The sequence below is a fragment of the Simochromis diagramma genome, unplaced genomic scaffold (genome assembly GCF_900408965.1).
Source record: "Simochromis diagramma unplaced genomic scaffold, fSimDia1.1 OVJJ01000123.1, whole genome shotgun sequence".
NCBI lineage: Eukaryota > Metazoa > Chordata > Actinopteri > Cichliformes > Cichlidae > Simochromis > Simochromis diagramma.
Window position 1 is genome coordinate 4,718,929 of NW_024386778.1, and position 15,061 is coordinate 4,733,989.

At 41.0% G+C, this 15,061-nt stretch overlaps 1 protein-coding gene across 4 annotated transcripts in view; it reads right to left on the reverse strand.

Annotated features, from left to right (window-relative positions):
- Positions 1-15,061, reverse strand: part of ntm (neurotrimin) — a 471,010-nt gene that overhangs the window by 9,733 nt on the left and 446,216 nt on the right. For all 4 annotated transcript variants that reach the window (XR_005693468.1, XM_040013481.1, XM_040013490.1 and 1 more), the window contains 4 exons: positions 14,034-14,159; positions 3,867-3,995; positions 467-587; positions 81-232 (listed from right to left, as the gene is read on the reverse strand). Coding sequence is in view for 3 of the 4 variants with exons in the window: in XM_040013481.1 (XP_039869415.1) it covers positions 81-232; positions 467-587; positions 3,867-3,995; positions 14,034-14,159 (528 nt within the window). In the remaining variant the exon portion in view is untranslated. The remainder of the gene's footprint in view (positions 1-80; positions 233-466; positions 588-3,866; positions 3,996-14,033; positions 14,160-15,061) is intronic.

A 15,061-nucleotide genomic window follows, 5' to 3' on the forward strand; every position in this document is an offset into this window, starting at 1 on the left:
ACAACAACGTTTGTACAAATCTAACATATTACACAATCTTAGTTATAGTTCCTGTTGTCAAGTATCATAAATGTACTTACCAAACAGAAGGAAGCTTGTATTTGAACTCCCAAGTGTGTTGATGGCAACACAGGTGTAGTTGCCATAATCTCCATCAGACACATTAAAGAAGGTCAGCTTTGATCCTAATCCAGTACTGACAATCTCCATACCATCAAAGTCATTAAAGATCCTAAATGAGTGAAAAATATCAAATCATATCATTCATGTTTTCTTTTTGACTTTTTTTGTTCCACACTTTTTAAAAAAAAATCAGTTTAGATAGTATTGGGACTATAAATTTCACAGCAGATCATTAACCATCAGTAACTTGTGTGTGTGCACACACACACACACACAAAGGAACACGCACATATTCACATACCTTTAATTTGCCTATTTAAAATGCAAATGTAAGACCAATTACCTTCTGTTATCTTTGTACCATTCAAAATCTGCCTCAGGCACTGCATCAGCCTCACACTCCAGCACTCCTCTCTGGCCCAGTGTCACTCCAACATCTCTGCCCTCTGACACAGCTGGAGCATCTACAACCAGACAGAAACACACAGGGATGTTGTGTGTGGGAATAAACGACAGCACAAGCATTGATTTGAACGTATCTTTCATTTAAAATAGCGCATACTTCCAGAGCACATACCTCTAACCCTAACCCTAACCCCAGTCAGCCAATCATGTAGTAGTAGTAATAATAAATAAAATCCTGTAGATAAAGGTCACAGGCTTCAACTAATAACTGAGTCAGAAATCATAATGTGATCATAAAAAAACTCCAACCAAATCAGTAGTTCTGGGTAGTTGTTCTGCAGATGGAAAAGCTTTTATGATTAGAGAACTCAGAAAGTTTTGAGGTGTGCAGAGATGTAATTTATCGTGACACGTGAAGTAACATTATACATTATGTAGCTGAAGTAAACTATGGCAACTATAGTATAGTAAACAAAAGTATATATACTGTCTCAGAGGAAATAAAACACATTCATGGGGAGCATATTGCTCATAATGTGCATAAATTGGGCAAACTGGGGCTAAAGATGGATGTTTACTGAACTTCTTCAGTGTGTTTACTGATGCTGTGCAAATCTGGCACTGTCCCTGACTTCACTCTACATGATTTATATAATTATGTTATCACCAGCAAATCAATTATACGAGATCTGAAGCCCTACAAAAGTTTGGATGCTTATCAGTATTTTCTGGGCCAGATTGTCCAGTGGGCATTATGGGCATGCAATCTTAAACCACAAATTATCAAAAAGTAGATATGATATTTTTTATTATAAAAATTGGCCAAATACAGTAGTCTTTATTTAAATACAGTAGTCTAGATTCTATCTCTCCCTTTTTCATCTACATTGCTAGTGGTCTCTCCCTAAGTCAACTAGCTAGTAGATGCCACTGCCATGCAAGCTAATCTTGTGGTTAGCAGCTCACAATCAAGGTAAATCTATGACCCAAAGGTTTGAATGGCTCTAAATGAAGAGGCCAGGCTTTCCTCATAACCCAAAAAGCAAGTTTACAGGAAATATTTCTGTTATTTCTTCAACATTCATCTGGGAGCAAGACTGTGGCAATGGCAAGAATTGTGGAAAGGAGGTAAAAGATGAGAAGATCATAAGGAAAACAGACAGACAGAGAGAGAGAATGAGGGAGGAAGATGATAACAGGTGTGCATGCAAAAACTTTAATTAAACAGTATTTTCATCCTTTTTAATTTAATGTAAGTTACTTTAGAGGATTTAGCTGTCACGGCCTGCGGGATCGGCAAGGCACTGATCATAATCTCCCCACTCCTGGCTCTCCTTTGCTATCTCTCTCTCCCCCTCTCTCCCTCTCTCTCCTGTTTTGCCAGGGCGGAACTCATGGTGGGTTCACGCCCTCGGCCCATGCCTTCCTGGATTGGGAACACCTGGGCCTCATCAGACCAGCTGGTATTTTAGAGGGAGGAGGTCAGCTGTTCAACGCTGGATTGTTGTGAAGACTCTAGTCAGTACATGTCGAGCCCAAGTTTCCCGTGCCTCCGTCTCAGAAAGTTAACATGTGTCTCTGTGTTCTAGATTCCCCGGACCCGTCCCCATGTTTCCCTGTGTGGAGTGTGGAAGGAGTGACTGGTCACTAGCGGAGAGAGAGGTTGGAGTGAGCGCGTGTGTGATTCCCCTGTTTTCCCTGGAGCCCTGGAACCCTGCCTCTCACATCTTGTATATAGCACTATTCTCGCACTGTCTGTTAATACACTTGGTGAAGATCTTGTAAATAAACCGTCTCTTTTAAAACACAACTCCGGAGTCCTGCGAGTGGATCCTCAGAGCAACCCATGACATTAGTGAAGTTGTGTTGTGTTTATAACTTTTTTCTCAAAGATACAGCCTTTGCATTTCAAACTATTCTGTGTACTATCAATATGTCTGATTATTGCAGAAAGAAATCTTATCCTCAAAACAAGTCGGCTAGGGCCCAGAAAACATTTCTGCCCAGGGGTCTGTAATTTTATGATCCAAGTATCTGGGTATGTGTCTGAGTACCTGGGTCAAGATGGGTAACAAGCAAAAAGGCTGAAATACTATTTCAAGAAAAAAAAAATCAAAATATGGAGATTACAGTTGATGTTTCAAGAAGGAAAACTACCACGGATGCCGTATCGGAAACTTATTGTGTATTTTCTTTATTGTGTCGCTAATACTCTGTCATACAGGTGAATTGTTAATGATATTCATATTTTTCTGTTTTTGCCTCTGTTACTGAAAATGTGTTTTAAGTGGATCTAATGAGCGTATCCTCACACTTAAAAAATAAATGTGATGTGACAATGTATTAAAACTTTTTATCAAAGAGAAAGTACTTAAAGAGATTTAAGATACTAGTTTCTAAAATTATCTGGGGTAATGTTAGCTTATAACATGTTGTTTGTCAGCTGTATGGAGACAGGAGGGTCACATGCCTGATACGCTCATGATAAACCAACTGGGAAAATATCAAAAATAAATAAACAATTTCATATTCTTCAGTTTAGGAGTGAGGCTTCAGGTGAGGAGGAAGAAGATGAAATGGAGATGAGGAGGAGAGTAGAAATCGAGGAGGTGAGAGAGAAAAAACTAGAACGAGAAAAGGAAAATATAAATGTATAAATGTTAAATGGTCAAATATAGTTTCAAACAAATACTGGTAATTTGAAAAATTCAAATAGATTATTACTGATACTACTATTTATCTAATGCTGCTGTATCGGATAAATCTTTTTTTTATCTTCTTCCATCCAAATCAGCAGGAAAGTGATACAAATTATTCTATATTCGTCCTTGATGACTGCTGGACTCAACAACACATCAGAATACAGGTATTGTGGGAAAAAAAGTAGAAGCGATGTGCACATGACATCACAAAACCAAACGAAACATTATCATAAAGAATCAATGTCACCAATAACTAAAATTGGACAGAAAAGGAATGTGCTGAAGAAACTGGATTGTAAGTTGCTAGAATGTCTGTCTGTCTCTATGAACACATAGAGACAGACAGACATTCTAGCCTTGCAACATATTTGTGAACTGTCTAGGGTGTACCCTGCCCCTTGATTTATGACAGCTCAACCCTGAATCAAAAATGGAAAAAGATGGATATATTAGACATTACAGAATTTTGATCAATGTCAGTCTAATAGGTACTGAAATAGTGAAACAAAAATCCACACAGTTCACAAGAATAGACTGTATTTTTTCTATGATCACCCATCCAACATTGTCCCATTAAAAGTGGCACAATTTAGTACCGTTTGTGTGAATTTTTGAAACATTTAGCAGCCGACTCACAGTTGACGGTGATGTCTACAGTCTGCACGTCTGTGTCAATATCATTGACAGCTGTGCATTCATACGTTCCCGCTTTCTGTCTGGATATAGATGGGATTTCCAAGTATTCATCATCTGACACCAGATCCCCTGTAAAAGATCACACACATAGAGAGAGAGATTGAAGAGGGTCATTTGGAGATAATGTGACAAGTCAACAGCTGTGGCCATGTTCAGTATTTTCACCAACTGTGTGCCTGCAGGACACCTTAAAAGGGAAGAAGGGATATATTGATTACAAGGGCTGATGGATCATTGCAGCTGTATACTATAACTATAATTCACCTAAGTCTACTGATTTGTGCTGCATTTAAATGCGATACACAGCAACAAAAATTGTAAAGAAAAAAATCGATTTGTTTTGCTAAAAAAAGAGAAGCTCATTTCCAACTATTGGAGTGAATATGAGTGTGAATAGTAGTGAATAGTTGTCTGCAGCAAACTTGCAACCTTTCCAGGATGTATCCCACCTCTCCACCTTTCATTGCTAGCCCTGTGACCCTAAATTGGATATGTAGACAAAAATGAAAGGGTGGATTTTGGCAACAGCAGGAATGAAGACAGATCCTGATCGGGCGTGACAGGCCAAATTTTAATACAATGTGCCAAAACCTGCACTTGTAAATATGGCAAGTCTGTCTTATTCTCATGTTTCTTGTAGCACTCTGTAGCACCAATTCTTGACCAAGACCAGTTCTTGATTTAACATTTTTCATAGGATGCTACAGAATTTAGTGATTAATGCTTTGTTCGGTGCCTACTCTTTATCACTCGTCTGTCAGAATTTTCATGTTCTGTACTTTTGTGTGTGCCTCTCAAGAGTACAAGCACACTGGGACTACTACTGAGATCTGAGAATAAGAAGAGGGCAAAATCCCAGCCACACTTTTTTTCATTGTATCAATTTGACATGCTTGACAGAGACACTTAATACAGCACTCAACATAAAGAACAAAAGACATAATTGACTTCAAGCTTCCTCCCAAGATGCTGGAAGGCGACAGTAATAAACTGTGCATGGATTCACTTTGCTGGGTTTGGGGACATTATTGAATTGCACCTGGGGAAGCTGTTAAGGATAGAATGCCTCACTGACACACAGTGACACATTCACCTGATGTGGAGTATCAAGAGAGCTCACATAGGTGTACGGGTTCCACTCCATTCCATTTATGCTCCTCTTGTTCCCTTTCTGCTTTCTCTCAAAAGAGGATAATAGAATTTGCCAATAGAGACTACAGTGTCAGTTAAAGCCACTTTGCAAATTCCACTGAGGTGAGTTAATCAAGATGATCAAGTGAAGACTTTTCAGGGAGCTTTTTGAGTGCCCTGACAAAAATAAATTACAATTGTCCATGCTGGAAGTTATAAATGCATTTACCAGTTTTTGCACACTATTGCTAAAAAAAGACAAATATTTTGTCTTAGAGTGATGCTGAAATTGAATGATGCAATATGTCTGTAGTCAAGCATATTTGTTTAATGTGCATGCTAAAGGACATATTTGACCAGAAATTATTCCAAGATTCATCAGTGTTACTGGATGCCAAGGTAATGCCTTTTGCCTGAATTAAGGACTAGGAAATTTAAGATGGGTATCATCTGGATTTCAAAGAAAAGGTATGCAGTGTTTTCTAATAACATTATGCTGTGGAAGCATGTATAATATAAATAGAATTGGTTCTAGCACAGAACTCTGTAGAACTCGATTACTGACTTTTCTGCATGAAGAAGACACAAACTGGAATCTATCAGACAGATATGATTCAAATCACACTGTAGTAAGATATTGGTCATCAGTGTTGAATGCTGCACTAAGAACAAACATGGGGATGAGCACACTGTTCAACACCATAAGATGAGTGAAACTTAAAATAAACTAATAACTACTCGTTCAACATTTTTTGAAATAAAACAAAGGTCAGAAATCACTCTAGTTATCTAATACAGATCAAGTAAGGTCTTTTCAAGTAATGGCTTAATTACTCCCCTCTTAAGAGACTCTAGTGTGTCTTCTGTTAATAACGATAGATGGATCAGATTTAAAATTGAAGCACTAATTAATGGTGAGACTTCTTTCAACAGTCTGATTGAAATAGGGTCTAGGAGGCACGCTGATCTTTTAGAAAAATAAATTATTGAAGTTAACTCAGAAAGATTAATAGGAGAGAAAGAGTCTAAGTAAATATCAGCTGTTAAAAAGTTGCTATACTTAATGATACATCTGTGAGGGAGTTGTGAGTAATTTTCCCCTAATGGGTAAATTTAGTTTGTGAGAAAATTTCTTGGCTCAGCAGAGCTCCAACTATTTATCAGCCTGGCTGAAGTGCTGAAAAGAAACCTGGGGTGTTCCTGTTTTTCTCAGAGGGGTTATTTATATTATATATTTATATATTTGTGAGTCCAAATGAAGATTTTCTAAATGAGTGCAATGCCATTGCCTCTACTCCATCTGTTTTGTGCACATTTGTGAGTTATACCAGGGAGTCAAACATCTCTGATTTCTTGCTTTCTTTTTAAGGGAAGACAGCATCTACAGTCATACCCAAAGAGGATCTAAGAAACTATTCCACCTCGGTGAGAGCAAAGATTTCAGTAGCTGCTTGGTACTGTGTTGGCACATGGATTGTAATGTGCTGTCTTCCTCGCTTCACACCCAAATGGTTGCAGCAGATAGCCTCTCCCTAAGCATCATTCTGATGGAGGTTTCTCCCTGTTAAAAGGTCATCTGATTGTTGGGTTTCCTGTTTTCTCTGTATTATTGTAGGTTCTTTACCTTGCAATGTAAAGCACCTTGAGGTAACTGTCATGGTCCTGGGTCGGTGACCCAGCGCTTTTAGTTTATTATGATGATTATTATTGTTCGAGTTCTATGTGTTATATTCGGTCTGTGTCTCTGTCTGTCTATGGTGTCACCCCGTCTGTTTGCGAATCTGTCTGTTTAGTTCTGTGTCTTGCTTGGTTCCCCGTGTCTGAGTTTCCTGTTTTATTGTGAAGGTCTCTGTCTGATGTGAGTGTGTTCAGTTTACGTTTCCCCTGTCCCGTCAGCTCTGATTTCTCCCAGCTGTGTTTCCCTTCGGTCTCTCATCCCCTGATTACTGGTGTGTATTTAAGCCCTGTGTGTTCTCCTGCCTGTTGCCGGTTCGTCTGTGTTACGCCGTGTCAGTCTGTGTTACGCTGTGTTCCACGGTGTCCTGTCCCTCGTCCGTGTCTCTCGTCCGTGTCTCTCTGCCTCTCACCCCATTCTGGTACCCTCTCAGGTTGGTCATTTAGCTTTCCCAGTTTAGGTCTTTAGTTTTGTCTTCCCTCTTGCCTGTTTTGCCATCTCACCACTGTGTAAATAAAACATCACCAGCGTTATCATCTACTGCCTGCATTTTGGGTCCTTTCTCCCTTCGATACCACACGGCTCGCCTCGGCAGCCGTGACAGTACGAACCGGCCAAACATGGACCCAGCGGCATTCACACCTTCCAAGGAGTTTCGGGAGGAATTAATCGATTCAGTTTCAAGATGGACTAATCTGTGGCTAGAGCATGAGGGGGAGGAATTTCGTCATGCTCTGGAGGCTCGACTACAGCGGCTAGTTTCCAATCACCCCTGGCTGCTGGATTCACTTCACCCACTCCTACAGGACTTCATCCTCAACACGTTTCACCTTAACCCCCCAACTGCGACAGCTGACCTGTCTGGCTTACCGGAAGATTCTCTCCCCAGTCCACCAGAGGACTCTCAGCCGGACAAAATGCCGCCCGTTCAGTCGGCTTCTCCCTCCTTCCGGGCAAAACGGCGGTCACGCCGCCGTCATCCTTCGCTCGCCAAGCAAGCTCTCGGGGTCAGTGAGAGTGACTGTTTCATGTACATGCAGCCCCCCAGTGGCCAGCTCACACCAGCCCAGGCTTTTTATAAAGCACTGGGAATCATCCTCATTCCACCCAGCCCATCCACCCCACAGCAGGAGCAGCCACTTCAGAGCTGCCTCATATCACCACCCGCTTCCCCTGCCGCTCTCACCCCTTCTCCCAGGCGGAAGCGACGTCCACGCGGCCGTCAGTTACCGGCAGATTCTGTGAGTCAGGAACACAGTGTTTTTTCTGCTCCATCTGAGCCTGCATTCATGAACACTCTGTCAGTTGATCCTGAGTCTAGAAATTCAATCCCAGTTAACTCAGGTTTATTCAAATGTGAAAAGATTAAGTCAGAAATGGTTAATTCTTTGTCAGATACTCCAAGGTCCGTTAACACCTGCTCTGAGGATTTAAAGGACTGCTTTCATTCTGCCTCTTCCGAGTCCTGTGTTATGCTAACCAGGACTTTTAATCCGAAATCTGAAAATAAAAAAAGACTATCCACTGGAAGCTCGGTTAGCCGCCCGGCCAGAAGCTCGGTTAGCCGCCCGGCCAGAAACTCGGTTAGCCGCCCGGCCAGAAGCTCGGTTAGCCGCCCGGCCAGAAGCTCGGTTAGCCGCCCGGCCAGAAACTCGGTTAGCCGCCCGGCCAGAAGCTCAGTCGCCACCTCCACCACATTCAGCCTCACCACCCGTAGCTCAGTTACAGTCACAGCCAGACTTACTGCAAACTATGTTGCAATCCCTAGCCCAGTCAGTAGCCCAGTTGGCAGAAGAATCATCAGCCTTATCATCCGTTCAGTCTCCCACTCCACCACCATTGTCATCACAAGCATTATGTCAGTCACCCTCAGTTCAGCCTCCTGTTCAGCAGCCACCAGCCCTGCATCCTGTGTCAGTTTCTCCACCTGTACAACAATACAAGTCAATTCAACCCGAAAGACACTGTTCTTCGCCCATCCATTCCAAGCAGAGAGACAAATCTAATAATGTCAACATTCCTCAAAGGCTGGCCAGTTCTGAGACTGAGATGCACTCCAGGGCCTCCCCTGAGGCTGGGTTCCAGCCCCCAGCTGACTCTGGACCCCTGGAGGTTAAGAAGCCAGCTGAGGACTGCACCCGGCTGTCGCTGCCTGAGCAGAGTCAATGCTCTGTGCAGCTACAGCCTGCTATGTGCCTGCCAGAGGCCCGTGCGCCTGCTGGTTCTGTTCTGTGCCTGCAAGAGGCCCGTGCGCCTGCTGGTTCTGTTCTGTGCCTGCCAGAGGTCCCCGCACCTGCTGGTTTTCTCCTGTGTGTTCCAGGGGCCCCTGTGCCCACTGGTCCTGAGACTGTTCTCGCTGGAGGGCCCGAGGAGCCTGTCCAGCCTCCTGCCTCGTCAGCTGGAGGGCCCGAGGAGCCCGTCCAGCCTCCTGCCTCATCAGCTGGGGGGCCCGAGGAGCACATCCAGCCACCAGCTGCTCCACCAGCAGCCTCATCCACGCTTGCAGCAGCAGTTTCATCCATGCCGCCGCCTGCTCCACCAGCAGCCTCCTCATCAGCTTCAGCGTCGCCTGCAGCAGCCTCCTCATCAGCATCATCAGCGTCGCCAGCTGCAGCCTCCGAGTCTTCATCCTCGCCTGGTCCGGCCTCCGCCTCAGCTTCGCCTGGTCCGGCCTCAGCTTCAGCGTCGCCGGGTCCAGCCTCTGCTTCGCCTTCGTCTGGCCCAACCTCCGCTTCAGCTGCTTCATCCTCGTCTGGCCCAACCTCCGCTTCAGCTGCTTCATCCTCGTCTGGCCCAGCCTCAGCTTCGCCTTCGTCTGGCCCAGCCTCCGCTTCAGCTGCTTCATCCTCGTCTGGCCCAGCCTCCGCTTCGCCTTCGTCTGGCCCAGTCTCTGCTTCAGCTGCTTCGCCTTCGTCTGGCCCAACCTCCGCTTCAGCTGCTTCATCCTCGTCTGGCCCAGCCTCCGCTTCGCCTTCGTCTGGCCCAGCCTCCGCTTCCGCTTTCTTGTGCTTCGGTGTTTTGTTTCGAGTTTCGAATTTAACTTAAAGAAAAGATAACAGTGAAGGAATTACCTCCTTAAATATAGTTAAAGTGTGTTCAGAAGGACTTCTATTGTAATGAAATTTATTGTCCAGTGTCTAACCAATTATCATAAAGTGTTAAGAATGAAACCAATTAAGTCTAATAAAAATTTAAATGCAGTATTAAAGCTGTCATTTTTTATCATCTACGTAGATGCTAAATGAAGATGTGTTTGGTTCTAGACCAAACCACCAGGCTGTGGTTTAACCGGTGAACAGGCTAATTTGGCTGTAGGCGTGAACGTGAGTATAAATGGTTGTCTGTCTCTATGTTAGTTCTGTCAAACTGGTGACCTTTCCAGGGTGTATTCCATCTCTCACCCTATGCCACCTGAAATATGCTCCAGCTCCAACAAATCATAAAGGGTCTTTACTTCTTGCACTTCTTACAGTATATCCTTTCATCAAATCCTAAGCAGGTGACAAACACAACAATTTCAGCTGCTCATAGTAGTGTTTAAATATTAAAGTGGATAAGTTTTTTTCTTTCAGTTTCACAAAGGTCAAAAACTATGACTACTCTCCTTTAATTTTAAATTAATCTTTCTGAGCAAACCAGTGCTGTGCAAATCTGGGAAACCTTTATTGCACCTTGGTTAAATTCATTAATTTTCCCGTTCATTCTGGGTACTGCCTAGGCAGACAAATTTAGCAGTCAGATTGTGTGGTCTGTGGAAGATAGCAAGGATCACTTCTGATCTGCCACAAGCCCCTAAAGCCATCTATCAAAGGTGAGGGGGAGCTGGGTTATGGCTCGAAGAGAGCCTTGGTCCAAGTCTGAAATCATCAATCTTTACGCACTCACACACAGACAAACACACGCATGCGCGCACACACACACACACACACACACACACACAGATAGATACAGAGAGAGAGAATCTTTATATATTCACTCATTTATACCCCAGAGTGCTTGCCATAGCTGGCCTCACACTGAAAGGCCCAAGGCTGGAGAAAAGTTTCATTGCAGGTGGGAGATACTGGAACAGTATCAGTTTGGACTGCATAGTCCAAACTGCATAGACTGGGACATTTTGTTCTCTACTCAAAGCCTCTTTTAGTCCGAGCAACTGTGCACTACGACTCTATCAATTCTTAATCGTAAACACCCTTATCAGTCAAATACTGGAACCAAAATGGATATCAAAATGGTATATAAAAAATACCAACTAGAATCCACAAAATTTAGTTCAAACAATTTCAGAGAAAACTACGTGAAACTAGATGGATTTTCTTTTATCTTACTTGAAAAAAATTAAATTAACAGCTTCTCAAGCTGATGCTTGTTTATTTATATTTTCCTCCGATACACATTCCATACATTCATTCAGTCCACTTCACTAAATTCTAGTTTTATTAATTCATGCAAAGAGGATCTTCATTTTGCATTTCAATGGACCTTCTCAGAAACTTTTGAATAGATAAATAAATATAAGCAACCAGTCATTGCATCCATTTTTATGATAAAGAGTGCTGAGATAAGAACAGAATAAAGAATGCTTTTGAATGGGGCTGTCTCTGAAAAATTGTTTGTTTTACATATAGATTCTCAGTCAAAGCAGTGTTTTACAAAGAGATAGCAGGCATAGTGAAGGTTTAGCCACAAAACACACACAGTCTTTTCAACAGATATCAGAGTTGTTATCTGAGCTGCGTCTATAAAAAAATATATCTTTCCATGATTGGAAAACTTGATGTGAAGACAAAAACAAAATAAGAAAAAAGAAACCTGGCATAAACCAAAGATGTGACGAATGCATGGTCCACACCACAAAGTATTAAGTCACCAATATAAATAATCTATAACCAATATAAACAATCTATACTATTTGTAAATGTATGTATGTGTACTTTTCGACCCAGCATACTTGAAAAGAAATTTGGCCAATCTTCTTAAATCCCTAGCCACATCTGTATTTTAACTGACTAATAGACTGTACCTTTAAGAGGTGAAAACCTTCTGATGTTGAGCAGAAAGTTAAGCAGCAATGAAATAAAGCATTGGATCCACTAAATCAGATTTCATATTAGTTCCCAGCAATGACAGTGCTTCAGACCCATGTCTCACAAGTACATTTAACTCTCCAGTCAGATTAATTTGCAAGTTTCCCTTATTATGAATAAATATTACAAAAGGTTGATGCGAGCACCCACTCTTCTGCAAAACCTATTTTAGGTCCAGTTGTCCACTATCAGTTTATGACCACAATGCAGTGGAAAAGAAAATCTTCTCCTCCTTTCATTAGTTATTGATTTACCAGTCAAGAGAAAGGTCTAATCAGGCATTGTACTTCATTTTTACCATTTTAACCAACAATTCTTTCCTTTTCAAAAGCATGATGCTCTCCAATAAATATTCCTTTAAAGGCACATTCTATTGTAGTGCATGACCAATTGTATCTTGAGCTTATCTGGGCAACCAGACACATTCCTTTTACTATTGGTTGAATTTTAAAGTTAAGTAATATGAAATGGAAAATCTTCTGATTCCTATTGACAGAAGTGAAACCAAAAGTAAATCAAATTAAACAGCAGGTTGCTAAAACATAGAGTCATAGACCAATGGTGGCCAATACTTCAATACTTTGCTTTCTTTGGTCTAGCAAGCAAGTAATAATAGAAAAATGCCACTCAGCACATACAATGGAACATTGGGACATTTAGTACTGAAAATTCTAATCTTCTCCCTAATGCTATACCCTGTGTATTCTCATCATTTATGCTATCATTCAGCCTCCAGAACATTTACATCCGATTATTACCTTTCATTTAATTTAATTACCTTTGAGTGAAACTTTAATTAATTAATTAATTAATTAATTTTGTATTAATTAATCAGTTACAATACAAGGATTATGTAAAAACAGATAATTTAAAAAAGTGAAATCCACTATGGGTCAAACAGAGTCAGTTATAGTCGGGATTGGGTGGAAACAAAGAGGGACAAGAAAAGACACTGTAGATGCCATAGTCCATGGTAATCTTAATGTTTGGAGTCTGTTTTCCCTTTGAGTCTAAGTTGGCCAGGATTTTTCCTCCCTATGTGGTGGAGTCTGCTTCCTGCTCTTCAACCAAGCACATTCAATAGAATCTTATTAATATAGCACCAAATCATAACAACAGTTGCCTCAAGGCACTCCTCATCAAACTACAGTCCTCGTCTGTATTCAAGGACCAGTCTGCTACTGTTCAGTGGTAAATCAGCCCCCAAATGTTACTTGTCTTCGCTTGTTTTCTATTGTGTTGATCTCTGTGCTTTTTTGCCTCCAGTCAACCCCAGCCTGGGTCGAGAACCCACCACTTACTTGCACAACTCACCTGACTCTTTCGAACTGGCTCACTCCATCTGTCTACATGCACCTTTGTGAAGATTTCAGTCCCCAGTTAACCTCCCTACCCTCCTGGATGTCCTTACCTCATGGCCATTCATTTGGGAGAGACTCACTGGATTCCCTCCCCCTGCTAATCATTGGACAGGCAACATCTTCCAAGGACTGACTCACCCACACTACCAAGTAAGCCATTGGTTCTCGCTAGTTATCTTTTGGAACTCCCCTATCTGGAATCACTGGATTAATGTCCCTTTCCTCTTCCATAGTGTCACTTCCTCCTTTGGATCCATTACTCTGTCTTTGTCGCCCTTGTGAATTCTACTTGTTGCAAAACATTATTGTAAATAAATCTTTTGAATTCTGTTGCATTTGAGTACTCTATTTTGCTTCGACCAGACCATGACAGTAAAAATATGGTCTGTATATGAAAGATGCAATGTTACTTCTTCCACTGGCTTGTCAGGTCCTGTCTTTAAACTTTATGTTTTGTCCAGCACAAAAACCAACTGCTCTATATTATCTTATTTTACTCTTTATTTGCTCTTACTTCAATTTAGACTCTTTATTTAAAACATTTTAATTATGCTGTACTCCATATGTCCTGAAATTAGCAAACAAGGCCATAAATTCAGTAAAGATGTTTTAATGAGGTCATAGATTAAGTCTCATAGACTTCTAAATAATCACAGAGGAGCTGTTCTCTGCTGACCATTAGTTTAATGCACTTTTCCATTAACTCAAACACTACATCCATGTGTTCTAAAAAATCAGTATTAAGAAAATAAAGTAAAACGCAATAAAAAAATGACATCATTAAGAAAAAAAAAACACCAATATATCAAAAATCTGCTTTGCATCTAGATTTTTTAGTGTATAAACAAATTACCTGAAGAGGAGATGAGCTTCCAGCTGATGGAAGGCTCTGGTTTACCACTTGCTTGGCACATCAGGGTGATGTTAGAGCCTTCATTTACCACAACATCTCTTGACAGGTTGGTGATTTTTGGTGGCACTGTGAAGGAAAATCAAATATATAAATTCAAGCTGTGATGTTACTAATCTCAAGAGGCACTTCTGAAAAAGGATATCACTATGACAAATGTCATTATCATTATTATTATTATTATTATTATTTTGCATAATAATATTTGACATATTTCAGTTTGAAGTTTGACACTAAAAAAGGGCCTGTATATTAGAATTGAATCTGTCGCTTGCCAAAGACATGGATTTAGACAGGGAAAATCTTGCAAAGAGACACAATGAAGCTGCATTATAGGTACTGTATGATGCAGAACTGTGTTAGACTAAAAAACAAAAAAAAATGAAATCTTAAGCTCTGATCCATCAATTTTAGTTCATTCTTTTGCTCTCTTTGTTTTTGCTCTAGGGTTTTTCCAAGCACCTAAACGTAACACAAGTGAATATGGATTGTCAGATTAATCAGCCATGAAAAAAATAATGATTGAAAATTGTTCATTATTGTTTCCCAAAGGACTTTGAATGTTATCAGCCAATTAAATTGACATTTTTAGTTTTAAGAACTCCCATAGATATACAGCAAATCTCTGGAGTTAAAAATTCTGGAGTTAGGCATAAAAGTGCACAAGAGTTACATTCCGGGAGTTTATTTTTCACCTTATACTACAGTCAGTGTTGGGGAGTACTCTAAAGCGGTGTAATATTTAGGTGTTCATTCACTGGGTGCTAAGGAGTCTAATTCAACACATTGCTGGTGTTGTTTGTCTGTCGACCGTTACCGCGCCTATCTGTGCTTGTCTCTTGGACTCCGACATGTAGGAGGTAAAAATACTTTATTTATTTTGGAATTTTCTGTGAGTGTAGTAATGTTATTTATATATATATATTCAGTTACATGGATGCATAAGTAAAATATAAAGTTAACTAACTAGC